Source organism: Brachycentrus maculatus, unplaced genomic scaffold (genome assembly GCF_059751285.1).
Source record: "Brachycentrus maculatus isolate JH-2025_06_01 unplaced genomic scaffold, ASM5975128v1 h1tg000270l, whole genome shotgun sequence".
NCBI classification, from domain to species: domain Eukaryota; kingdom Metazoa; phylum Arthropoda; class Insecta; order Trichoptera; family Brachycentridae; genus Brachycentrus; species Brachycentrus maculatus.
Window position 1 is genome coordinate 1290398 of NW_028281021.1, and position 26900 is coordinate 1317297.

The 26900-nt window shown below is 33.9% G+C and overlaps 1 protein-coding gene across 1 annotated transcript; it reads right to left on the reverse strand.

The window, feature by feature from the left end:
- Positions 1–3989: 3989 nt before the first annotated feature.
- Positions 3990–26900, reverse strand: mamo (maternal gene required for meiosis). Its single transcript, XM_088266539.1, has 6 exons — positions 26743–26900; positions 24517–24708; positions 23213–23744; positions 22352–22500; positions 21188–21277; positions 3990–8474 (listed from the first exon to the last, which is right to left on the reverse strand). Exons 1-6 carry the CDS (start codon positions 26881–26883, stop codon positions 7209–7211), a joined length of 2370 nt encoding a protein of 789 aa, XP_088122665.1. The 5' UTR covers positions 26884–26900; the 3' UTR covers positions 3990–7208.

Here is a 26900-nt window from a genome sequence, read left to right on the forward strand (position 1 = left end):
ACATTCAGGTTCTACCTAAAAAGATCTGCACAGTAAAATGTTTAAAAAGAGGCTTGATAGTTATTTTTATTACATTTTATAATATAATATTTTTAAACTTTAAAAACGATCTCCTAAAAAATCAAGTTTTTTGATGTGTGACGTTTTGTTGAAAGGAGTGAGCGATATGTGACGCGGCTAAGTTAGGATAGGCACTGCTTTTCTGCCTATATGTAAGGCACGCCCCTGCACACATGTACATAACATACACTGTAAACAACGAAACAAACTAAACGGTCTGCATTGTTTGTAATCAAACATTTGTATGTACAGAATTATACGCCAAAAACGAATATTGATTTCAAATTAATTTTAAGCTGGCAAACTATTGTACATTTTATTGTGATAAATACTAAATACATAAAAATAATGTTTTGATATGAAGAAAACTAAAAACGGTATTATTTTTACATAATTGTTGACAGTTTTACGTGAAATATTCAGAAATGTAGAATGTTTATTTTACAACTCATAACCTCAAGTATTAAAGGAAAAATACATAATTTAATGGTTTAGTTTGTGGCACCCTTGTTTTAGAATCAGTAAATTTCAATAGAATATTTAAAACTTCACTCCTGTATGGAATTTTTCTCTCTCTTTAACCCTCAATAGTTCTAATATTTCAAGCTGTTTTCCTCATACAAAAATATTTCTCTTCGTCCCATATTACTACACGAAACCCATTGCTTAATATCACAAACATTTTCAATCACTTCATTAGTTTCATAGAAAGATTACAATCTGAATATCGGTACACCTAACAATATTGAATCATATAAAATACACAATTTACCAAGATAATAATCAATATATTTTACACATCACAATATATCCAAATCAAAATATTTACATGTCACTGCCATATTTATTGACTTATTTAAAAAAATCCAATTAACGAAAATTGTTTGATCCGTCTTTCGCATTGAATGTTATTTCGCTCGTTCCTTGAATGGACAATTTAGGAAAATTCTCGAATGACCAACCAAAAGCGTTTTCACTATTTTAAACCGAAAATATTTACTCATAAATCTCTTAAAATAACATTATTTTTTTACATCTCATCAAAGATGAAGAAGAATATGGAAGTCTGAGGCATTTACGGGGCTGACGACCGTCATAGGCTGGTTTAAATGATCACTTTACACACGTGTAACATTCCCCCATTTATACCCATTATTGACAACCACACTACTCAAATTCTTGGAAGTTCTACATAAATGAAACAATTTAGAATTATTATTGTTAAATCACTAGAACTTCACTAGAGACATATTGGTGAGATGAAAAGTAGCTTTTTATTGAGCAGAAACTCTTTTATTAGTATGTGAGGTCCGAATCCTGGATTGTATCCACACCCATGAGAAACGCCAGAAAATATAATTTACATTTTTATTATTTAAGCTTATAATTTGACCAGATAATTTATTTACATCATTTGCCCAGGCTTCCATATTCTTCTTTATCTTTGATCAGATGTCAAATAATAATATGAAAGTAATTCCTGTAATTGGAGATAATCCAGATTTTGTGAACAAGTATTTGGACACGCTCAAAATGTTGCTCATAAAATTAGTTTATTCGTTTTAATGTAATAGTAAATTCATAATATTTTTAGTGTGTCCGAATTTGAGTGTGTCCCAAATCTTGGATTTCTGTGAGGACATTTTTTTGACATGTCAACATAGATGAAGAAGATTTGGATGTTTGTCCTGTCATAAACTGGTTAAGTGATCACGGTGCACACGTGCGACATTTACCACTCTACCCATGATTAACAGCCACAAATTTTTGGAACTCCTAGATATATGATCAATCTCATGACACAGTGCATATGAATTCACAAAAACCATCTATGGTGGATTGAGAAAGCTTTTATTTAGCAGACCCGTTGGATAAAAATAAATGGTCAAATAGTAGGCTGCATACACAAATCGAAAATCATGTTAGCAGACGTTTCTCGGTATGTAAAAATAATTCGCCGTTCAGATATTGCAAACATCCAAATAACCCATGTATGTCACGAGATTGATCATATTTAAGAGTTCCAAATTTTTTATTAGTGTGGTTGTCAATCATGGGTAGAATGGTGAATGTTGGACGTGTGAAAATTGATCTCTAAACCAGCCTTTTAAAAGTAATAAGTCTGTAAATTCCCAGACTTTCATATTATTCATTATATATGTTGAGATGTCAACAAAAAAGTATTGTAAGTTATTAAGGTTGATAGATACTTGGTTTTAGAGATTCAGAAAATGCCAGCGCTGTCTGACTTGGCATGTACCACACTAAAGTTGCCTTGAAATCATCTACGAATAATCTTGAAATCATCATTCGTATCGCCAATCTTGCGCACAAGCAAATATATAATATTAAGGTTTAAAATAGGTTTAAAGTAGTGAAAATCCTTAAGAACAAAATGGTTGAAAACGCATTTTGAAGAAATTCGTGATCATACGACATAAGTGTTAAACTGAAAACGAATATTAAATTATTATAATCACCTTCTAGCTTACGTGTTGTTTAAATCGTGTACCTTTTTCTTTGGGATCATTCTCGTTTTCATTAAAACGATAATGCTAGTAAACTGTTGGTTCTGTAGTTCGATTTCGGTAATAACTGTTCTAGGAGGTAATTATCACAATAATAATTCATAAATGATTTCAGACAATGCACGAAGAGTACAATATTCATACATTTAGGAAATCAAATGAAGACTGGCTGTTTGGAGATTAAGGCAACGTTTAACCGATATTTTAATAACCAATTTGTGAATAGAGATGTAAGTGCATAAAAAATATTTAGTAACTATGCCCTACTCCAGTCAGATATCAGTTTTGTTAAGAATTAAGTCGTTATTGTTTGCTGTAATTATGACAAACCGGTTAAAATCTTTATTGTTTTTAAGACAATGGAGATTTAACATATTTAAAATCATTTGTTTTAACAATTAAAATAGTAGTGTAAAACAAAATTCAACGTTTTTCTAATTGTATCAAGAATCACAGTGGTCATGGTTGATTTGTATTTTTTCCTATGGCATGAATTTTATGACAGTACAATTACAATAAAATCAAATGGATATACTGTGGTGATTTTTTTTACAAAATTTTATAAATATTTTACGAAATTATTTGAAGACAAGACGCTTTACACAGTGGTACCAAATTCCAATATTATAAATAGACACTGAGATATTACAAATTTATATAAATAGTTTAAAACTTTGTTTCCTACGATTATGTACACAAATGAAAATGGACATAAGCATTGTAACTACTCAAACAATGCTTATGACGATAGTTATTAAAATTTTACTATATTTTTCCTTACCCCTAATTTGTGCTGCTTTTTATAACTATACTTTTCTCGAGATCAACTCGGAACGGATTGTGGTAAAAAAATAAATAAAAATATGTATTAAGTTATTAACCATTGTTAAAACCATTCTTGTAAATCAGATTATATGAAATGAATAAGTGTAAACAAAAAATCATTTAACAAATTAAAGGAAAATAGTAGTTACTTTAAATCAAAACATCATTTACGTATCACGAGAGCAAATTTAAAATAAGTTAATTAAATTGTAGTTCATATGAAAAAATATATATATATATATATTTATTTCATAGTACATATTAAAAGAAACAAAGTATGTACTTTAAATCAAAACCTCATATATTATGTAGTACGGGATCAAAATTTAAATAAGTTAATTAAATTAGAGTTTAAATGTAAAGATGGAGGCATTTTTTCTAGTGTTATTTTCATTTTTACTTTAAAAATCGAGGTACAAGAATATAAATATATATATAAAAAAAAAAACAAATAATAAGAATTCATCAGCAATAAAAAGCTTGGTATTTTTTCGACCATATCAAGAAGCTTGTATACTTCCTTAAAAAGGTTTAAAAAATCAAGCTTTAAGGAAAAGCCTTCGTTTGAGATTTTTTTTTTTAAATGTTATATTCTCAATGCGAACTTTCATTTAAAATTCACACGGTAATTAAACTATTTTGGTACTGGCAGCATCTTATCTTCCGATCAAATTTGACTAATCTACGTTTTACACCACAACACCGAGTAACAACTACAATATATATTTATATATCAACAGTCAACATCGATCAAATATACAGGTATAACCAATTGATTATATTCATTTCGTTAAAATTCGATGATCAAAATTAGTTTTTTTTGTAAATCTAGGTGCTTCTAGCCATCACAAAGTGTCAAATCAAAACATCGGTAACAGTTAAGGGCTATTTTACAAATTTTATTTGCTTTACGACACTCAATAATTTTAGAAAAATTGTTATAGAAAAATGCTAGCTGTTTTACTTAGTCACCTATATCTAAAAACATCAGAGATCATCCCAAATATTCAATTGAGATTACAAAATAATCAAATTTAAAATCTGAGAGTAAAAATTAATTGAGCGTTTATCCCCATTATAAGTGAAAACTTTTTACAATTTTTTAACAACAAAACAAATAAATAAAATCATATACAATAAAACATGTATTAGCAAATAATAGTACACACAATTACTTGAGCCTGGCGGTATGAATAATTTAATTTAAATAGTAATTTGAGAATATTGTATAATATTTAAATCGTTCCCGACCAAGAGAGCAAAATTGCTATGGTTTATTATATGCTCACAGTACAGCACCAAATATTATATTATTGCTTGAAGTTTGAACATATTTATTTTATAAATTAATTTAGCAATCTAGAAGTTTCAACCTTTAAATATGATTTCTTTAGTGGTATTTTACTAAACGGGGAAAAGAAAGGTTCAAGTAAATTTTTTTGTAACTTTTAAAATATCAAAAATAACAACTGTTTTTTTAGTTTTTTTCCACTTTATTTTACTTCAACAGTGACCGGGTTTCGTCGAAACGAGGAAACCCGGTCACTGGACAAATTAAATAAAAGTGGAAAAACTTTTTAGTTGTTGTTTTATGTAAAATGCAATTCCAACAAGAGTCAGTTCAACACATAAATTTTAAAATCTTATAAAAACATTATGTGTTCTTGAATAAATTAGGTTAGTGAGTACAAAATCATACAATTCATCTAGATCACAGAATATTCAATTTCACATTATTTTGTTGGTGTATTGTAAGTAAAATATTGTTAATTGACGCAATTAACAGAATTAAAATCCAAAAATAATTGTTATTTAGCTTTTGATTTATGGATAGTGCTGTACAGTCTTAAGATATTTGTGAAAAGGTTGTTTATGCGATGTCTCGATGTTTTTTTCCTCCGTACTTTAATTAAAATGTATTTTTCAATCTATCTAATTGTGTTCACTCATATATTTGCCTATAACTAGATAGGAACCGTTGAAATACATTTCAAAAATTTCATTTGCTAACACTCCAATCGGTCATAATTGGTTTCTTACGTTTACACATGAATTTTAGATCAATTTAAGGCTAATATTCCAAAAATACAACATCAGTCATCGTTATAATAATTTTACGAATATAAAATATGTTCTGGGGGAAAGATTAATCAGTTTCCGGGAAATAAGGAAGGATTCGTTTGTGCAAATTGCGGGGCGAAGGAGTCCGACGGTAGTGCGGTGCGCTTCGTCGGCTAAATGATCTCTTACACGATTAAACGAACGCTTATATAGTCGCAAATGAGCAGGCATTCTGTTTACTAAATATATCTATACGGAACTGTTTGTATTATTACGAGGTAAAAATAAATATCACAATGTCGACAGTTTGATTGTCTCACGGTAAGAAAAAGGACTTCTGTATGCTTGTGGCAATTGTGAAACGCAGGACTGCGAACCGAATCCTTCGCCCTTAGTTCTCGACCGGTAGATATTTCCTATTTTACTTTAATACATTTATAAAAAATTAAAATGTCACTGTGCATACACGATTATTATAATATTTGTAACAGTTTACTTTGAATTAATTAACAAGATAACATTAATTTGGAAATCACACTTACTAGAGCTAGATAAACATATTACACCAATATACGTTATGAGGTACATGAATTTGGCACAGAGAGATTATCTTATACTAATATATAAACATATTTGTAGGTATATATAAATAATAAACTTTAATTTTACTATTTATTACTTCGATGTTCTAAATCATCTTCCGCACGTTTCGTTTCGTTATTCTTCTCGTCTATAAAAATCACAGCACTTGGACGCTGTCGCGCCATTTCTTTCAATGTACAAGTAGGAGGTATGCGTGTACGTGTAAATATTATATAAGACAAAAGTTACGACAAAACACTTAGGATAAAACACCAATATGAAATTACGATCTACGCCAATTAATTTGGTACTTGAAAGATTATTTATATCGATTTTGAATTTGCCAAAACATTTTTGAATTTTGAAGCATCTAAACTAGGTATTTAGTAAGAATTTTGAGACACCAATACGTAATACATATATTATATAACAGACACCAAATATATTCTAATAGGCGATCTTCGAACTAAAACTACGGCTATCAATACTCAACTCTCTTTATAAAATTGTTTTAGCTAATTCTCTTGTATCACCCGTTAATATTGCATTTATGTCACTAATCCAAAGGTCATATCGCGACGGAAACCCTTCTCGAGTCTCTAGCTAAGGGTTGTCCTCCCTTCCTCGATGTATTGTTTCGATCTGAGAATCTCTACTTACGGAACGACTCTCGGAATAAAGTATACCTCCGAAGTAATCAGATTCGGGTACATATTTCTCGTAATCATCTATTTTCGTGTAAATCTCGAACTAATTGAGTAAAATATATTATTTTATGATTAGGCTATTGTAACAACCGACGGTGAGAAGATAAGGCAACTTAAAATCGATTTATGTATCTTTGTTTGTAAATATGGAACAAATTCTCAGTTTGACACATAGCTATGGCTCTAAGTCAAAGGTATAGTAAAAAATATTTCGTAATGATATAATATTAATAAATATCGACGAAACGCTCGTCGCGCCAAGCACCATATAAAACGTACCTATCTATTAGTATATTTACTCGCCTTTCAGATTTTTCGGAGCGTTTCGTCGCCTGTAAAATTATCTCGTTTGTATAAAAAAAATCCTCGAGTGAGCAAGTTTCGTTTTCAATAATTCAATTGACATTTTAAGTAAATTCGTCTATGCGCCCGGCTGCGGCTGCCATCAGCGGGGGTTGTGGATGTGCGTGGTGAGGTGCTTGGAGAGGTAGTCCGCCCGCGCGAAGCACTTGCCGCACGCCTCGCAGTGGTAGGGCCGCTCGCCGGTGTGGATGCGCAGGTGGCGCGTGAGGTCGCTCTTGCCGCCGAAGGCCCGCCCGCAGAACAGGCACACGAAGGGCCGCTCGCCCGTGTGCTTGCGCACGTGCAGCTTCAGGTTCTCCTTGGAGCGGACGCACTTGCCGCAGAAGGGGCACGCGAACCGCCGCTCCCGCTGCCGGTCCGCCGAGTCCGCGCGCAAGTAGCTCAGCAGGGAGGCCTCGGCCGGGCCGCCCAGCGCGTCCCGGCTCGGGAACTCGCGCCGCTCGGCGTTCTCCGCTCTCAAGCCGCTGCCGCCGGCGCTCGCGTCTCCCACGGAGCTGTCGGCCATCGAACTCACGTTGGCGAACGACGTCTCGGACGCCTTCGCGACGCGCTCCGGTACGGGGGATTCCGCTTCGGGGTCGACCGTCTCCGCTTCGCCCTTCTCGCAATCGCTTTCCGCCGCCGCTGTATCCGACGCGGTCGTCGGGACCGCCGAGTCTACGGTGTCGTCCTGATCTATCCCGTCGATGTCCCTCGAGCGAGGAGCTCTGCGGAACTCCGTGTCCGAGTCCTCGGGGTCCGTGACGGAAGGCTCCCGACGGTATCTGGAGACCGAGAGGTCCATTTCTCCCGAGCGGCCGAGGTGGGCGTCGTTAGTGCTGGACACGTGGTCGCTCGAGTCGCGGCAGCGGGCCTCCCCGCCCTTGCCGTGCAGGCGCTCCAGAGCGTGGTTCAGCCGGTGCTTCTTGAAGGACTTGAGGTAGCGGAACTGCATGCCGCACACGTCGCACGTGAAGAGCTTGTCGGCCGGCAGCCTGGCGCGGTGGTTCTGCTCGCGGTGCTTGACGTAGGCCGAGCGGTAGCGGTAGCTCTGGCCGCACTGCTCGCACACGAAGGGCTTCTCGTCCGGGCCCGGCGGGTGCTGCAGCGCGGCGTGGCGCTCCAGCAGCCAGGCGGAGGGGAAGGTCGCGAAGCAGGCGGGGCAGCGGTGCGCGTCCTCCAAGTAGGGCGGCGGCGGCGGCAGCGGCGGCAGCAGCTGGTGCAGGGCGCGGCGCTGCAGCAGCGCCAGCAGCGCGCCGGGCCAGCCGAGCGCCGGCCCCCCCAGCACGCCGGCCCCCAGGGGGGGCCCCAGGGGAACCCCCAGCGGAGTGTCGCTGCGACTCGAACCGGGAGAACTCTCCAGTGTTAACTAGATAAAAACGAACGTGATTAATATTGCGAATTTGATACTGACAAAATACGACATAAACGATATTTTAAAATAAAAAATTACCTTTGCATTTCTTAAGGGCAAAAATTATGTTTTTTTGTTGACACGTTAATTCAATAAAAAGACAGTATTTAGTGGTTTGTATAGCATTTATTTGTCAAAATTGTATTTTTACAGCTATGATATGCATGTTTTTGTTTCGAAGGTGTGTGTATCAAACAAATAAAATAATTTTAATCCGGTAAAACTTATAACGGTATACAATTCTTCAAATTTAGTTTTAAAACATTTAATATTTTAGTGTTTTGAAACTGATACAAATCAAAAACAACAATCTTCTTCGATACTTCAACATGATATAAGATTGATAATATCCGACACTTCCGAAATAAAAATATATGTACAACAAAAACACTCATAGTAATAATTAATCGCTACTTGATTTAATAAATAGTAGACATAATTAGCAATGTTTCACATTAAAGTTAATAAAATAGTCAATAATAATATTTAATTATTATATTTCTCACAAAGTAATATATTAAAACATACAAAAATGTATTAAAAAATCATTGCGAAATGATTCATCCGGATTACGAAAATGTATTTGGCATTTAAGGTGAAATTTGAATATGGTTTGAAATGATATTTTTTTTAAAATCGAGAATCCTTCTTCGAGAAATATTTTTGTTTGTTATATACTACAAACTTTAATTTTTAAAAGTTTCTCGGAATATGTAGGGTAAAAAATTCTAATTGTTATTGCCATGTTTTTTTTTGTTACTTATGTATTTAAAGTAATTACAGTATATATTTAAAAACATGATTTATCTTGAATAAAATTATGTATAAACTATAAAATTGAATTTGTGCACCTTTTATTATCAACAACACTACTTTAAATAAATAATTATTGTAGCTAGAGGAACATAAAACGCCATTACTGACGTTGAACTTATTTCAATTAATTATAAAATTGGTGCTCTTACTTTGAAAGTATTTACAAATGAGACTTAAAAAGAAACAACCATTTCAATTCATTAAATAATACACCATCTTTACAATAAAAATGCTAAAAATAAACAAACAAAACTGTCGCCAATTTTTACCTATTTAGGTAATATTAACAGCAACGATAACGTTTTCAACTGTTATTCAAAGGATACATATGAAACCGAATCAATGAAATTTCGTTTAAAATTACCCGGAATTGTTTTAAGTTATTTTAATTTGTGATACTATGTGTTTTGAATGAGTAACCAATCAAAAAAGTACAGCCAATTCCACTTTGATATAAATTTAAATAAATATTATTGAAAATAAAAAACAAGTTTTTTTTTAACTCATTTTGTTATTTAATTGAATAAAAAGATTATTAATCGTTATTTGATTTTATAAAGCACTTCGTGGTTGATAACAGCAAAAAGCGTTTAATATTATGTTAGAATATATGGAACACGATTATTTTTCTGATATTTTTTTTAATATACTATCACAACCTCTATTAAACATCGTCTAAATAACCTATGAAATCTGAGCCACGAGCATAAAAATGTATCATAAATGTATTTTATAAACAGTATTTTTAAATAATAATTGTGACTGAGAAAATTGTTGCATTTAATATTTTAACATGCAAGATTTTTTTTATATAAACGGATAATCAGTTTGTAGTCTTTCGATTGGTTATTCTTTCAAAGATAACGAAGAAATCATATTTTGTTTTACACTGAACGGTGAGTATTATCATTAACAAAATTGGTGCATGCAGTTCTATATAGTTTAATTTCAATTAATTACAGTTAATCGCCTGGTGCACAAAAAAAATAACCTTAATTTTCGATATAATTTCAATTCAACTTATTAGAAAGTTTACTATCTAGATATTTTAATACATTTATTTCGCAAGGTACCTTTTATATTGCTTTAGTGTACATTGTAGAAGTCTATATGAAATAAAAAGTTGAATGCAAAAACAACCAACCTAAAACCATTAAAAATCAAACTTTTAAGAATGAAAATAAAATAACTCAGTTATACGAGAATTAATATAAGCCAGAAAGGGATGATGCAAAAAAGGCTTAATATCAGGTTGGTTTGTTTTTGCTTAATTTAAATAATTTATAACACTTTTGCAAATCATAACGACCAAAATCCACAGTAACTGATTGAAGTAAAATATGTTTAGTTTTTTTTTCAATTAATAAGGTTTGTTTATATTACTTATTTGAAGGAAAAATTAATCAATCAAAATATTGAAACAGCACGTATTTGAATAGGATTATATATTTTAAACATATATAAAAAAAAAAAGATTAGAGAGGTAACTACTTTAAAAAAATTCAATAATATATATAGAAGAGATACTATTTAAATATAACAGTTTTATTCAGTGGTCAATCAGCTAATTAAAATATAAAAAAGTGAAAAATAATGCAAAAATAAAATAATAATACACATCAAATCCTACTTATATTTTCAATATAAGTATATTTTCACATTATTTATATTAAAAATGTAACGAAACAAATATTGATTAACGTATGTAATAAATCAATATTAAAAATCTTAGATTTATTTTGATATGGATTAAATTGTAGTTAAATGTGAAATGATAAAACAAAATTTAAAAAAAATACACCGGCATGAAAACCGGAAGTAAAAGCGATATATATTTTGAAAATTATTTTCAGATTTTTAAATTGAAACTAAGACTGAAATCGTATGTGAATTCAACACCCGGAGAACGAACAACTGATTCTCGTATGTTAAATTACTGTTACATTGAATATATAAACTATATTTGTCAACTACTTATTCTGATTTTGGTGTTTACTCATGCCGGTGTATAATCTGATTACATGTAACGTAAGCAAAATGCCATATCATATCTCATAACCTTACAATTTACAACATTATCTGCCTTATGTATTGATTGGTGATTAAATTTCGCTACTTAATAAATACTTAACCGTGTTTCGCAGCCTTCGAGTAAGTCTTTTTAGGCAAGAGGCACTCTAATTTACATTATGTGGTCGCAAATATCTTCAGAATGTTGCACTAAAGTCATCCTGGGGGTATACAAACTTCGCAAGTGCTACGCAGAACCGGGCATTAGAGAAAGACGTTTCTCGCTCATGGCCATACAGTTCATGTGACTGGACATTTAGTTCATAATATTGGACTTTCACGATTGTGGCCATACAGTTCATGAGACTGGACTTTAATGTTCATGGCGATACAGTTAATCAGACTGGACTTTTATGTTCATGGCCATACAGTTCATGAGACTGGACTTTCATGATCGTGGCCATACAGTGCATGATACTGGACTTTCACGTTCGTGGCCATACAGTGCATGAGACTGGACTTTCATGTTCATGGTCATACACTTCATGACACTGGATACACAAGTCGTAAGACTGGGTTTTCATGTTCGCGGCCATACAGTTCCTGAGACTGATCCGATTGTGTGATTATCTCATGAGAACAAGGCACAAGAGACGTTCGAAACTATTTATACATTTCACTATTATTGTACATGCTGCCGTGTATACACACAAAAATTAGGTCTTAAACATCCGATTCTTTGAACATTTTATTTTAAAAAAATCGACTTTAAAGGCTCACAGATAAACTGAAAGAGGTATATCGCGTCAAATGCTAAGGTTTTTTCACTAATGTACTGAAATTTAATGAATATATTATTTTATATTTCATCACTATGATTTTTTTAAAGATCTTTTTAAATTAAAACAAAAGAATATGCAAGCACTTGGTAAAGTTGGTACCACTTTTTTATTTTGTTTTTATGTTCTTGAATAAAAAGTCTGTCATTAAAAACAGACTACCATAAACTGCTAGTCTATTTTTTAGTGTGTTACCCATTTTCTATATATTAGTTCCCTTGTGAGTTTACCCATGAGCCATTATTTCTGTAAAAGGATTGTAAATTGATACGTTAATTCACTTGTATAGATATTTGTAAAATATTTGAAAAAATTAGTGCAAAATAATTTGGGATTAATTCACACGACTTAAATTTTTTTTTCCAAATATATCAGTTGCAGTGGCGGATTATCAAATAAGCATAAGAGGCTAAACTTGTAGATGGAAATGGATTCAAAATTTAGTTTTCACACGAAATAAAAAAAAATATAGAGAATTTTAAAAAAATGTTCTGTTTTATCATGAAACAGCATCTTTTCTTTAAAATGGTTTTTAAGTTTTTTCGATAATTTCAATAGAAAATGTGAGCATTTAAAGAGACGTTCGTTTTCTGCTTTAATTTTACTTAAATAAAACTGAATTTGAAAGAAGTAACTTGGGGTAGTCTTTAAATGAAACTTTCACCACTTTCCACTTTCAGCGAAAAGAAGGGTAAATTCCAAACAAAAAATTAAATGTCATAGAGATATGTAGAAAAACATATAATTCAAATTTTCGATGAAAAAACTTTTTGATGGACATGACCGTTTTGTCGATTGCAAATATAGAAATGATGAAAACTTTTTGTGTGAGGTCTTAAATACTGAATTACGTCTGGGGGCTCCAAATGATAAATCCCCCACTGGTAGAAATTACAAAACATTAATCATCGTAATAAAAATACAGAAGTGAATTAAAGTATTAATTTATCCCTTCTTTCGCATAAAATTCATTTTATACGTCATTTTTTGTGCATAAGATTTCATACGTTGTGTTTCTCGAATCCTCCAACATTGGTCGATTCCGAAATGAACTAATTAATCATCAAGCGCACATATGAAACTCTCTAATTTTGTGTAATGTATATTCGAGTGAATCATTTTTATTAACGTGATAGTAGAAAAATATACATGAAAAACAGTTTTTGTTGGATCGTTGAAGATAAATTCCTATAAATTTGAGTTTCGTAAAAACGTTCTATGAAGAAGCTTTTAATATTTTTTTTTACAAAACTAATTTTCTACTTTGTAATTCTATGTCCAAAAGTGATTTTACTAGTCAGCCTATCCGAATGCTTAAGTTCAAACAATATGTATAACATTTTCCTAAGAATATCGAATGGTTGGTAATTAAGTACGTACCCAGGACTGCTAGTGGTATACATAGTCGGCAATATTGCTGCACTTTGCGCAGGAATAGGGGTTCGGGTAGGGGTTGGCGGTGTTGTATAGCACTACTTACGGTGCCGAAGAGTGAACAAATGTTAAAATTTGAATAACTGCACTTAAGGGTCGATATTGTAGATTCACTGTCGGAAATAATACGTTAAGTAAACCCCTAAACGTATCTATCTATATACAAGTTACAATACATATAAATATATCTATTTCATCCACTAATCGTAAATAGTATCTCTGAAAGTTAGGAAACAAAATAGCATTTTTAAACTGTGTGTAATCTATTTATAAAACTATCTGTTATAAAAAACTCGTACAAATCTTGATAATTTGTTTATTTATATTAATGTACTTTTATTTATTAAGTTATTGCTATGTTTTCTTGTAAATATTTAATATCTTTGTATCTTAAAACAAGGAGAGGAACATCAATAAAGGTGTCTGTATTGCTCTAGAGTCGGTTGGTAACAAGTCACTTCAGAAAATTATTTAAAAAAAAAACTATAAAAGCAGAGTGCAGCCCTTCAAATAGCAACATTGTGTGGTGCTGAAGAGTCCGTAGTGACTGAAATATTTCATTTTCAGTGGGTTCACATTACGATAACATCCTTGGTAGTAATATCGCATGCGCACAAATGTAAAACCAAGCACTAGTAAGAAAGTTGAGTGCATTTTTAATAAGTGTCCTACAAACTCGACAGCCTCTATTGATACTATTCATACAGAAGTTTCGACTAAATAAGGGCTGTTTTTATTATTATTATATTTAACAGATCCAAGTTTGGTCCTGACATTACAATGTTTTACTCATAAAAGTTCATTAAAAAAATGAGAATAAAATATTATTAGCATGCATATAAGGTAGGTTAATAAATCATTCTCGGTTTGCTAAGTCTCCTTAATCACAAAGTAAATTCTTATAAAACACTGAGGGGTTGCGGGTCTTTTGAAGGGAAGTGATGAAAAAATGGAATGTTAGTGAAATCGGGTTGGAAAATGCGATATTTTGTCGATAGATAAAATAAGCAAAACGTATTTTGAAAAAAATCACCTTTACGACTGATATTTGCCTAAATCTCCTCACTACCATTACACACGCTTGTGATACTATGTATGTTATTTTAATGATAGATAATTATATTGTCTAATTTTGGATAACAAACAATATTTAAATGTCGCATTATTGTAAAATCTCCATGATTAAGAACGTTAATTAAAAATAATAAAATATCGAAAACATTTCTTTATAATTTTTTATGTAAATTTATCACTTCTTTCTATTCATATATTACGCACTCGTAAAAATAAAACACATCAAAATTTTGTAAAAGCTAAGTATACATGGCTTTTGATGAGATCAACCATAAGAGATCCAATACAAAAAACTACTCAATCTTTCTTCTTCCACGTTCCTTAATACGCCCCGCAAAATCTAATCCCTTATGATTTTAGAGAAATGTAATCATGATGCAACTACGTCGAATTCCTTGAGAATTCCAGTTTACTTTTAAATTCAATAAAAATATCACAGCTTTTTACTCTTTCCCTTCTTATTGACATACGTATTTTCTAAAATTCTAAATCTAAACTCGATACATTTTTTTCTTATGAAGAGATATACAAAAAAAAATATTTGTAGGCATTGTATTCAAAACCCACCTAATATTTTTTTCGTATAATGGTTCTAAAGGCGAACAAATATTTTAAATAAACATGTAATTTAATAAAGCAAAATGAATACGTTTTTATACATTAAACTTTGTAATATAGAATAAAAGTTCATGGAGATTTTACAATATCGCTAATTTACGAACACATTCGAACCTTTTTAAGGTATGTATGATTGCAAACGCATTTCATTATAATATTCCAAAACATTCAAAATCCGATAAGGGTCGTAATTTTTTAAATAATTGAATCATTCTACCCTACGATATTCAGCCAAAGGTGAAAAATTATTATTATCAAGAATCATTTCTAAAATATCAACTCTCTCGTGTACCTAATTTTGTAATTTAACATTATTATCGATAAGAAATTTTGCTACTCACGAATTAACACCACATTATGTACAGAATTTTCGACGATAAGTGAACCTCGGAATAACAAGGTACAGCGAATAGATTACAGTTTTTTTTAAATTAATTAAATCCCGATAGAACATTGTTATTCCGAGGTCGAAGTTTTCAGGCAGTCATACCAAAGGGCTTTTACTCATTTGAAGCCTTCTAACATAGCAATGAAAATTATCTGAAAACAATTTAATTATAATAGTAACACATTATACTAGTAATACAAATTATATTTTTTTATAAAGAAGACAATAACTCTTTAAATTTTAGATCTAGTTTATACATTTTCTACATTCGTAGACTCACACAGACGAGGAACAAATTGAATCAAACCATTAAATTATGTATTTAAAGATGATATACATGCCACAAAGATAAATACGGAATCACAGAACAATGTATTTACAGTAAAGATAAATCGTAATGAAAAGATAAAACAAAAACGTCCATCAACAATCAAATAACTCAATACCTAAAATAAATCAAATTACATCACCTGATATTTCACGGATATATCGTTTATAAGTACGCGGATATATCGTTTCTAATTTTCAAAGAGGATGAAAAATAGTGACGGAAATAAAGGAGTCAAATCACTTTTTTACAATCTCTTAATTTATTTACAACATTTTGAGTAGTGTGTCCAAATACTTGTTCACAAAATCTGGATTATCTCCAATTACAGGAGCTATTTTCATATTATTTTTTGACATCTCATCAAAGATGAAGAAGAATATGGAAGTCTGGGCATTTACGGGGCTGACGACCGTCATAGGCTGGTTTAAGTGATCACTTTACACACGTGTAACATTCACCAATTCTACCCATTATTGACAACCACACTACTCAAATTCTCTTAATTTATATTGAGTATTTAGCAACATAAGGTTATATTTATGAAGGTTATTGTTATAAATTAAAAAATCATTGAACTTCCAAATTTAAAAGATTATTGTTTAAAAATTCAATATTATTTAAACGCTGTGAATTATGATTGAATATTATTGTTCTCCTCTATAGTTCAGTATTCTCGTTTGGCTACCGTGATGAGGTCCCGGGTTCGATTCCCAGGGGAGTCAAAATAAATAAAGTTGATTTTTCACTCAAATATTAATGTATTTTAATATACCTGAAGCGGAAAGCTGTTCGCCTTACTTCGTGTATTTAGCGTCAAGATAACACTGTTTATATATGATGCAGTGCCCTACACATCATTAGGTGCGGATAAGGTTTATAAGAACAATTATCAAAACAGTTTACATCAAAACAATTAATTTTAAATTTCTTGTTGCAAAACTTATACCATACAATACTCAACATACTTGTACACTAAGAAAAACCTTATATTCCCCTATTTTTAAACGATTTTTCCGAAAATTCCTATAATAGACAACTGGGAATATATTTTTGTTTTATATGGGATTTTAGCATTTTTTTTAGCAAAAATGCAACATATGTTTTATGTTTTATACTCGTCCATTAAATAGTTTATGATTTGATCGACTTCCGATGGATTGAAATATGTTTTATAATTGTTGCTTTTGTACTGTGAGTTCGTATTTATTTTTGTGATAAACTAAATTAAATAATGGGATATGATATGACTTTTTTGGCCTTTCAGACCTTAAGGAACCAAGCAAAATTCATAAAGCTGAACTGACATGAGATGAATACATAAAAAAAACAATATTAATATTATTACTTTTCGACAGTTCTTTGATTAGCCTGTGCACAAAATGATTAACGATCGAATTAATGTCTCATGTATTTCCTCCTTTACATTTGATATTGTATGTAATTTCAACTAAGCATTCTTTTGAAGGTTGCTGCAATTTTAAATAAACCCTTTATACATTACATTACTGAAAATATCTATAAAAAATAACGGGTGGAAAAATTAAATACGTAAATATTTATAGGTTTCAACAACTAGATATTAGTATAATATAGAATGAAGGTAATAATAAAATGTAGACGATTTTTTTTCAACAATTCAACAGTTGCCTTCTAGACTAGAGACCGGTTTCGTGCGTCTCATGATATGAGATCTTGCAACATACTTATATCAATATATCACACTTTCGGGAGTATTTAATACATTCCCACAATCTTACCTCAATCAAAAGCACCATTTTATTAATCAAGAAGGAAAATGACACTGCAACTAATATTCAAAAGTTCAAATGAATCCATTTTTTTTATTAGTTTTTTTTTAATTGCACGATGCGGTTTGACTGCGTCGCCAGCTTATCGGAATCAAATTGATAAATACAGTTTCTTGAATGTTTATGCAAGATACTTTGTAGCACATTTTATATACTTTATAAAATATAACTAGAACACTGTTTCCTCCATCTGATTTCCAAAAGAACATTGTCATCATCAATGAAAAACACGTACTTAATCTAAAACTTCAAAATGAACTTCAACTGAAATATTCATAGTTAAATACCCATTCCTTAATATAGTCTACTCTCCTAACTATGATTATTTCACAGTTTTAGATAAAGTACATGTTTATCCTTGATGATGACAAGGTTCTTGTCGAAACCAGTTGAAGAAATGTACCAATAAAAAGTGGTTAAAAACAATGTTCTGGTTTTATTTTATTTAGTTGATAAATATAGATTTCTTTGACCTAGGATGGGAAACTTTTTTCCACAAAAATGATGTAAATTATATAATTAAAAAAAAAGTGTGTTAACATTATGAATTTGATGAGATTAAGTTTTATTGTTTAACGTTTCCTTCTTGATTACATCTTAACCTGAAAACTAGCAACTCAAGATACCGACATTCTCTTAATTTATCAAAAACAATCCTAACGTACGCATAGAAACACTCATATCAATATTACATGTGTCAGCAATTAATCTGAAGGGACAAAGCGACGGGATTTCTAAACTAATATTAAAATGTTAAAATAACTGAAGAGTGTAAATGAATGTAATGGAGAAAACATTGTAATCGCTTGAGAACGAACTAAATAATTACTATGAATACGTATAAAGTAGAGAAGACGAGAGTTTAGCTTTTCTTGGCGTGTCTCTATGAGCATAGCATCTTTCCGTTTAAATATATCACAATCGAGATGAAGATTTAAAAAAAAGTAAAAATATATATTGAAAACGCTTTCGACCTCTTCAAAAGATAATATTGTAATTACGTTCCGAATCGTAACGGCAACAAGACATGTAACAGAACATCCACACTATAACATACTGACACTGAGAACCAGTAAGGAATCTTCTGACATTCTTAAATGTAATATAACGTTCCGAGTCGTAACGGTAACAAGACATGTAACAGAACATCCACACTATAACATACTGACACTGAGAACCAGTAAGAAAGCTTCTGACATTCTTACATGTAATATAACGTTCCGAGTCGTAACGGTAACAAGACATGTAACAGAACATGCACACCATAACATACTGATACTGAGAACCAGTAAGGAAACTTCTGAAATTCTGACATGTAATATAACGTTCCGAATCGTAACGGTAACAGAACATACACACCATAATATACTGATACTGAAAACCAGTAAGGAAACTTCTGACATTCTGACATGTAATATAACGTTCCGAATCGTAACGGCAACAGAACATGCACACCATAACATACTGACACTGAGAATCAGTAAGGAAACTTTTGAATTTTTATACGTTACGTATTCAATCGAATCGCTGAGAAATTTTAACAACATTTTACGTATCCTTAATATGTCTTAAATCAATTATTAATCAGTTCGTTTCAGATCACAGTTGTGGCTTTTTTAATAAATCACATTCCGGGTCGTCACCCCCTTCCGGATTCCTTTCCCGACCGTTTGATCGTCTTTCGACATATTATAAAGAACTTTTAAGAGATCTGCAGCGCTGAGGAAATTTCACAGAAATTTCTCGAGTAATTGTCGGAAACGTCAGTAGGGACTCCCGAGTAGCGCCATACGGGGTGGGCGGAAGCCACTCCCGGCACTAGTGGGGACTCTCCTCTTCGGTGTCCAGCGGACTCGGAGACAGGAACTTCCTCACGTACTTGGGATAGTGCGTCTTCTCGTGCGCCTTCAGTATGGTGGATCGGGAGAACGTCTTCCCGCACAGCGCGCATCTGAACGGCCTTTCCCCTACAAGCAGACAAGAGGGTAAAGCGGCCGTGACGTTTGGATATGTATGGAATGGAGGTAGTGGAGCAATGGCGTACCCGTGTGCACGCGACAGTGGTCCTTCATGTGGTGGCGCAGCTTGAAGGCCTTGCCGCAGAACTCGCACTTGAAGGGGCGGTCGCCCGTGTGCACGGGCAGGTGCGCGATGAGTGAGGCCACGTCGGGGAAGCTCTTGCCGCAGAACTTGCAGAGCACCACGTTGCCGGGCTCGGCCAGCTCGGCGTCCAGCGGCTCGTCGGGCGGCGGCAGGAAGGGCTCGCCGAGCGCCAGCGGCGGCAGCGCCCGGCCCAGCACGGCCTCGCGGTACTTGAGCGTCTCCAGCGAGTGCGACAGGATGTGGCGCGTCAGCTTGCTCTGGTGCGGGAACCCGACCCCGCAGTACATGCAGGGGAACACCCGCCCGTCCCCCTCCCGCGCGCCCCCGTCAAAAGACTCCTGCAACCACAAAAAAGAACATCAACTTCTTTTCCGTACTCCCGTTGGCGGCAACGGTCGGATCTCGCGAAGTGTACTACTCTACGTCTAAGGTGTCTCTCGCGGATTGGACGGTTCGATTGCTTTCGGATGAAATTGAGAAGTTGACGCTCATTTTTGTTTGGCAGAGAGTGCGGGGCGGCGTTCCCGAATACGACAAGAACCGGAGGTCGCGCGGTAAGCGCTCGCGTCGCGGCGCGCCGAGTCGCCCGGGTCGCGCGAGTGCCGAGTCGTCCGAGCCAGCTACTCTGTTAACGCGAAAAACGAGCTTTCGAAACGTTCGATAAATGCAATAGAAACCAAATATATATGTATAAATATATATGATAAAAACAATCATGGCCAAAAAAAACGAAGGTCAACTTCTTGACAGCAAGGCATAGAAAGGGAACGTATGTTTAGTAGCATAGCACATTGATTTAGCATGCAATAAATAATAAAAACATTGAACATAAAACATATGATACTTCAAAAGTAAAAAATGAATTCAAACATCTTCTTTTGAAAAAATTAAATTTAATATTCTTAAAATATTGTCACTATCCACAACTTTACCCTACTAAACAATCCAATGTCATTGACAGTTTTGAGCAAACAAATTATGCAAAGTATGACTTCCATTGTATTTGGACTCCTCATATTAAAATCCATGCAATCAATACTGACAGGAGCACTACACATCAAGCAATTAAAAAATAACTTAATTAAAATCGATAAACTCGATAAATAATCAAAAGCCAAAAAGCTGGTAGCATATAACATATATTGCTATGTTTCTAATGGAATATTTATCAAGTTTATCGGTAGTTATAGCAAAAAAAATTAAATCGAAATACGTACGAGAGAAAAAAAGTTTTTAAAAGTACTCACCGATTCGTGAAGTGGGTGACGATACTCGGAGGAACTCTCGCCACCACTTTTGTCATCTAATCGATTCCAATCTACTTCTTTCTTCAACGACTTAAAAAAAATACAATGAAATGAGACGAGGATGTTTGCTTTATTCAGAAGTGCTTTTCTTTAACCCTTTCCACTCTGACCATTTTTTCTCATAACTGATCAGCTACTCTGATAAAAAAAATGCGACGTTTTTCTACGATTAAAATAAATATTTTGGTTCCCTTATTTTGGGACACTCTGTCTGGCAATTCGTATGACCATGTAATTAAGATTAACTGTATTTATCTGAAATATAATTTGATAGAATATACTTGGGTGATAGAGAAATCAGTGATTAAAGTAATACCTGCGCCGGGCCTGACATTGTGGCCCACGGAGCTGCCTACTAGAATCATACGGGCCAGAATGTCTGGCTTACAGAGTGGTAAGAGTTAAAGCTTTCATTTGAAAACTTTTAAAAATAATATAAACACAAAAAGAACTACCAGCATTAATATGAAATGATTATATCAAAGAAAAAATCCATCCGCTTTTGTACCGATTGATCTAAGCATTGTGTTACTTCAGTCGAAACATTCAACCATCTTTATTTAATAAGCTTAGTTCACTTGGTATAACAGAAAATGTAACATCCAAGATTCGAATCGCTTTATTTTTTATGAAATAAAATCAAATATAATGTGAAGAAAAAAATTGAAAAATAAAAAACATATTTATTCATGGATAATGTAGGCAAGCCATCAAAGTATACGTTATTGGCTCAAGGATTCAAATTAATCTTAGTTGCAGGCAGCATCAGTTGATGTCTTATTTTTTTTCAGTTTATCATTGTTCCTACAAAGAAGCAAATGTATTCACGAATACATTTGGCGTAGAATCAATTTTCTCTGCTTGGAATCCTAAAAATACTGAGTGGTTCGCCATATGCATTCAAGACATTCATTCACAGTGTGTTGGAAAACTTCATGCCCAACGAAGTTTTTGCTGTAGTGGTCAAAAACAGGATCCGTGGATGCAAGAAGAACAGACGAACATACAAGAGATGGAGTGCCATAACCATCTCGGTTCTTTTTATTTTAAGTGTTATTATTATATAATATAATTATTGAGTAATGTTGTTGATCTTCAGCTTACCAGTGGTACTTGTTGAACAGGGGGTAGTCCAGAGGGTCCTGCTATAGGTTCTCCCGTAATACTCCTCCCTAATCCGTGTCTCAGTTCCAGTGGATTGGATGACATTAACGAAGAATTATTATTATTCGTATTTATACTCATATTTAAACCTAAAAAATGAATGTAACAAAATGAATATTACACAAATGAAAAAATTGGCAGTAGGAAACATGCGACAGGAGATGGAAAAAACAACGGAAGGGCCACATAAATCAGCGAATAAATGCGGGCTGAGGAAGGAAAGAGAAGGTTAATCACGCACGTTAATTTCAGGATAACTATTTTTAAGTATTTATTTGTGATAATTTTTTGAAGGACTTCACTTTTGTACGCATGTTAATACAAGACTTTAAGATAATTCACAGTTTATTTTTTAGGATGTTAAAATTAATACATAACACTTTTGTTTTGAATATTGAAAGAATGAACTTTGTGGATCATATTGATATATTATTATTTCGATAAATAAAAATACTTTGTGTTTTGATCCACTCACATTTTTATTAACCAACTAGTTTCGGCAACAACCTGTTGCCCTCTTCAGGGTGTAATTTATGACTAAATATATATTTACTAGGTTAAAAATAAAATTGAAAAATCTAGATATCTTTTGCAAGCTAAAATTTTTAGCATGATATTGTACAGAGTAATAACCTTATTGAAATTCCTTGCAATGTTTATTTTTATGCTGGTTAAAAGTGTTATAAGTATGTCGAAGGGAGACTTAATCTGAGTGCTCAGTGTATAATGTTCAGTTAAAAATATAAATAAAATATACTGAAATGGCTGATTGATGTTTATTTTATGGTTGTATTACTGTACCTATATTATCACTATGTCCACAGTTCGAATGTATGGAAGAAAGGTCTTCTTCCGGAGAGCTGGTCCACATTGGTTCATCCGGCGGTTCTTCCTTCCCGCCCGGATCTCTTGCGGGGGGTTCATGGTGCGGTTCCTGTTTCATCTCTTGTCTTATTTCATGTTTGATTTCGTGTCTGATGTCAAGCCCCCCCGGTTCGTGTTCTTGCTCTAGCCTCGCTTCATGTCTGGACTCAAGTCTCGCCTCGTGTCTCCCTTCGTGTCTTGAATCGTGTCTTGAGTCATGTCTCATCTCTGCTCTGTGCTCGTGCCTGGGTTCATACCTGTTTTCGTGCCTGTGCCTTCTAACGTGCATTAAAGGAGAGGCCCTGGGGGGACTAGATTCTTCTCTCACGAGCCTTTCTGGTGCATGTTGTTCAATAGCTGTTCTTGTCGGAGTCAGATCTTGCGGCTGGTGTGAGTCGGCCTCACCACCGCCTACTTCGGTGTTTCCCGCTCCTGAATTGAGGTTTGTCATCTCGGCCAGGCCTTTTACCTACAAAATTAAGGAATTCAAATTATTTACGAAAACTGTGACCAAGTTTTTCACATTTTTAAAAATCTCCAACGACGAGGTACTACGATTGATCAAGGAAAGGTACTACGATTGATCACGGGCTGCTCGACGTATGAGGAGCTGTAGAGAACTTCCGAAAATAGGCGAGAATGGCGAAAGAGATGTCACATGTTGCTACCGACAAATCCGCAGGATTGAGACTAGAGAGAGAGAAAAAAATTATCCTGGACTGGAACGTGAGGCTCAGGACTTATCACCGTGCCTTCATATAATTAACTATCTAATAAACATTCTGTCTAGCTAATATATTGCTTTATGCACCATTGGGTGCTGACAAATACAAATTCTTCTTCTGTTTGTGTCATTTCAGATCTCCCTGACGTCTACTATCACTTTAGAGTAAGGGCGTTTGTCCACTACACCGTCCGGCAGTCCGGTTTTGAAAAATGAAAACGACTACGACTGTAAAGCGTGATCCAATTTACGCGCAACGTGTTCCGATGTACCGATGGCACATACATGTTGACCTCTGTGAAGGCCTAAATATCTTTTATACGGTCGTTATTTTAACAATTTTTTGTAAAATTTTGCAAATGAGCCAAGATAACTTTATATTCATAACCCCCGCCTATTATGAATCAAAAAGCTTACTAATTAAAAACTATTCAGAAACATTTAGAAATACGTATTTTTTCAATGGAAAAGAAAAACAATCACACAAAACAAAATGGCAGAAAGGCGTTCAAGCTACCTTCAGGCTCTCAGCAGTCTTGAGAAGTGCGGACAGTTGACAGTATTGCACGTTGACCTCTCCTTTGTACATGAACTCGACGAGAGTCCGCAGCTCCGCGAACTGCACGTCCTTCAGGATGACTATCGGGTGGCGAGACGGGTGGTCCAGGAACAAGGACTGGAAGTATGATGAGCACGCTGATAGAACCACCTGGAAATTGAATCGTTACAATTTTACAATTTGGCAGTTTAGTGTGGAAATGCGATGACTGACCATTTTCTGTAAATGTCTTTGCACTGTTCTGTGTCTGTCTGCTGTGCTGGTCGGGGTTGTGGGCGTCTGTGTACTGGCCAACGTCGAGTCGGAATCGGATCTAGTTGACTAGTTGAACTAAACACTAATCCCTTTCACTGCCTACACTGGGGTACTTCTAGAAAATTTGGTGATGGACTTACAATCTTGTATTTATTTAGATTGGCAGTGGCAGGTATATTGAAAGCCTTTAAATGTAAATACACAGTAAAATCGGGATACAATTCTATATTGTTTAACATTTTCCATAAATTTCGGAACTTAGTTCAAAAAAAAAAATTGCTTAGCAAGAGCAGATGGTAGAAGGCCCATGTTTTGTCAAAATAAGAAGCAAGAAACCGCAGTGTGAAAATAAAGAGCTAACATAACTTTTTAAAGGAATTACTGAACAAATTAAAATAACAAAAACATATTGTAAGTATGTTTAAAGGTTCTGGAAATGTAAAAAAAACATTTTACTCCACTTCGTATAAACTAAGGATACTGTATCTACACATCTTATGAACACACTACGAGTATCTTAGAAAAAAACACTCACTATATAAAACCACAATCTATACTGATTTTAAAATTGTGTACTTAAATATTATATTTATTTTTTTGTCAGTTTCGCAACGCACTCAAAAGACAAATATAAATTCAGTGAATTTTCGTAATGTGTTATGATTTATATTATCAAAATACTAGACTGACTTCGTGAATTTGGCTGGCTTAAGTGATCAACTAAGCAAGTAAAACACCAGGTTGTAAGTTTAAAAACCCATCATATTGATACGACACCTATAATATTGATCATCTGTGCGGTGAAAAATCCAGTATCTGATAAACAATAATTAATTATACATATTAGACTTCTCGGTCCACCTAAGTAGTCCATAGAATACTGCATCAGAGCAATGTGGTTTTAACTGGATTGAATATTTTATTTATTTAATTTCTTTTGTTCGGGAATAGTACAGCTTTACATTTAAAGTTTCACTAACAATACTAAACATTACATAACATTAACAAAAATAGTTACATTCATAAAAATAAAGCCAATTAAACAATTCCACATTTATGTAATAATAGCAAAATGATCTATTCTGCGCTCTTGATCTTTGAGAAGATTAGGATATATTTAAAGGTATACAGATGTCGTGCGTGAAAGAGCTCAGAGAGGACATTATTGTTGCACGAGAAAGGAAATAGAGGAGTAGAAAAGAATATTAATTAAGACGAGGAAAATGAGTGCAGCGATGACTATCCTTGGCTCTACTCAACTGAGTTTCTCCAGGGTATGCTTGGCTACAATAGTTTAGTGACTAGAAGGAATGTGTATTTGATTACGTATTTTTATCCATTGTTGCGCGGTATGATCGATAATCCTGAAATTATCCAGAGTATTGGTCTGTATGTTCCCGATAGTTACTTAAGACAGCGTCGGCATAGATTGTTTCACATTCCTATATACAGGACCAACCTGCCAATGGTTATGCCTGTAAGAAGAGCTACCGCTATGTTGAACATTATGACATTGGATATTGATCTGTTCCTTGTGTCTGAAGGAGTTTTCCGAAACGGGATTCTTCTAAGCCTTTAGCAATAATTCTTGCATATTTTCGATTTGAATGTATACGCTTTAATTTTTTTAGTTTGTACTGTATACGTTAATTGAAAATAAATAAATTGAATTGAATTGAATTGAATCTATATCACCCTGGACTGTTACCTGAAACGCAGGGCTTTATCACCTTGCCTTTGTGCAATAAACGATCAAGTTAACACTGCGTCGATATGATGCTGTCCCCTATGCAATATTGGGTGTGTATAAGGGTTAGAAGAAGAAAAAGGTATTTTTGTATAATTAATAATAAATTGTCAATTAGAATAAAACTGGGGTTTCGTTTGGTATGATGTAGAAGGTTGGTCTATGAGAGATGGCGGGCCTACCTTGTGCGCCCGGATGGAAGCACCCTCGGAACAGGCGAGCGTGACGTCCACGAGGCTCTCGTCCTGCAGCAGTTGGCTGAACACTCCCAGCAGGTTGCTCTGATGATTGTTCCACCTCAGGCAGTAGTGCTCACTTCCCATGTCTGAGCTAGCTCCCG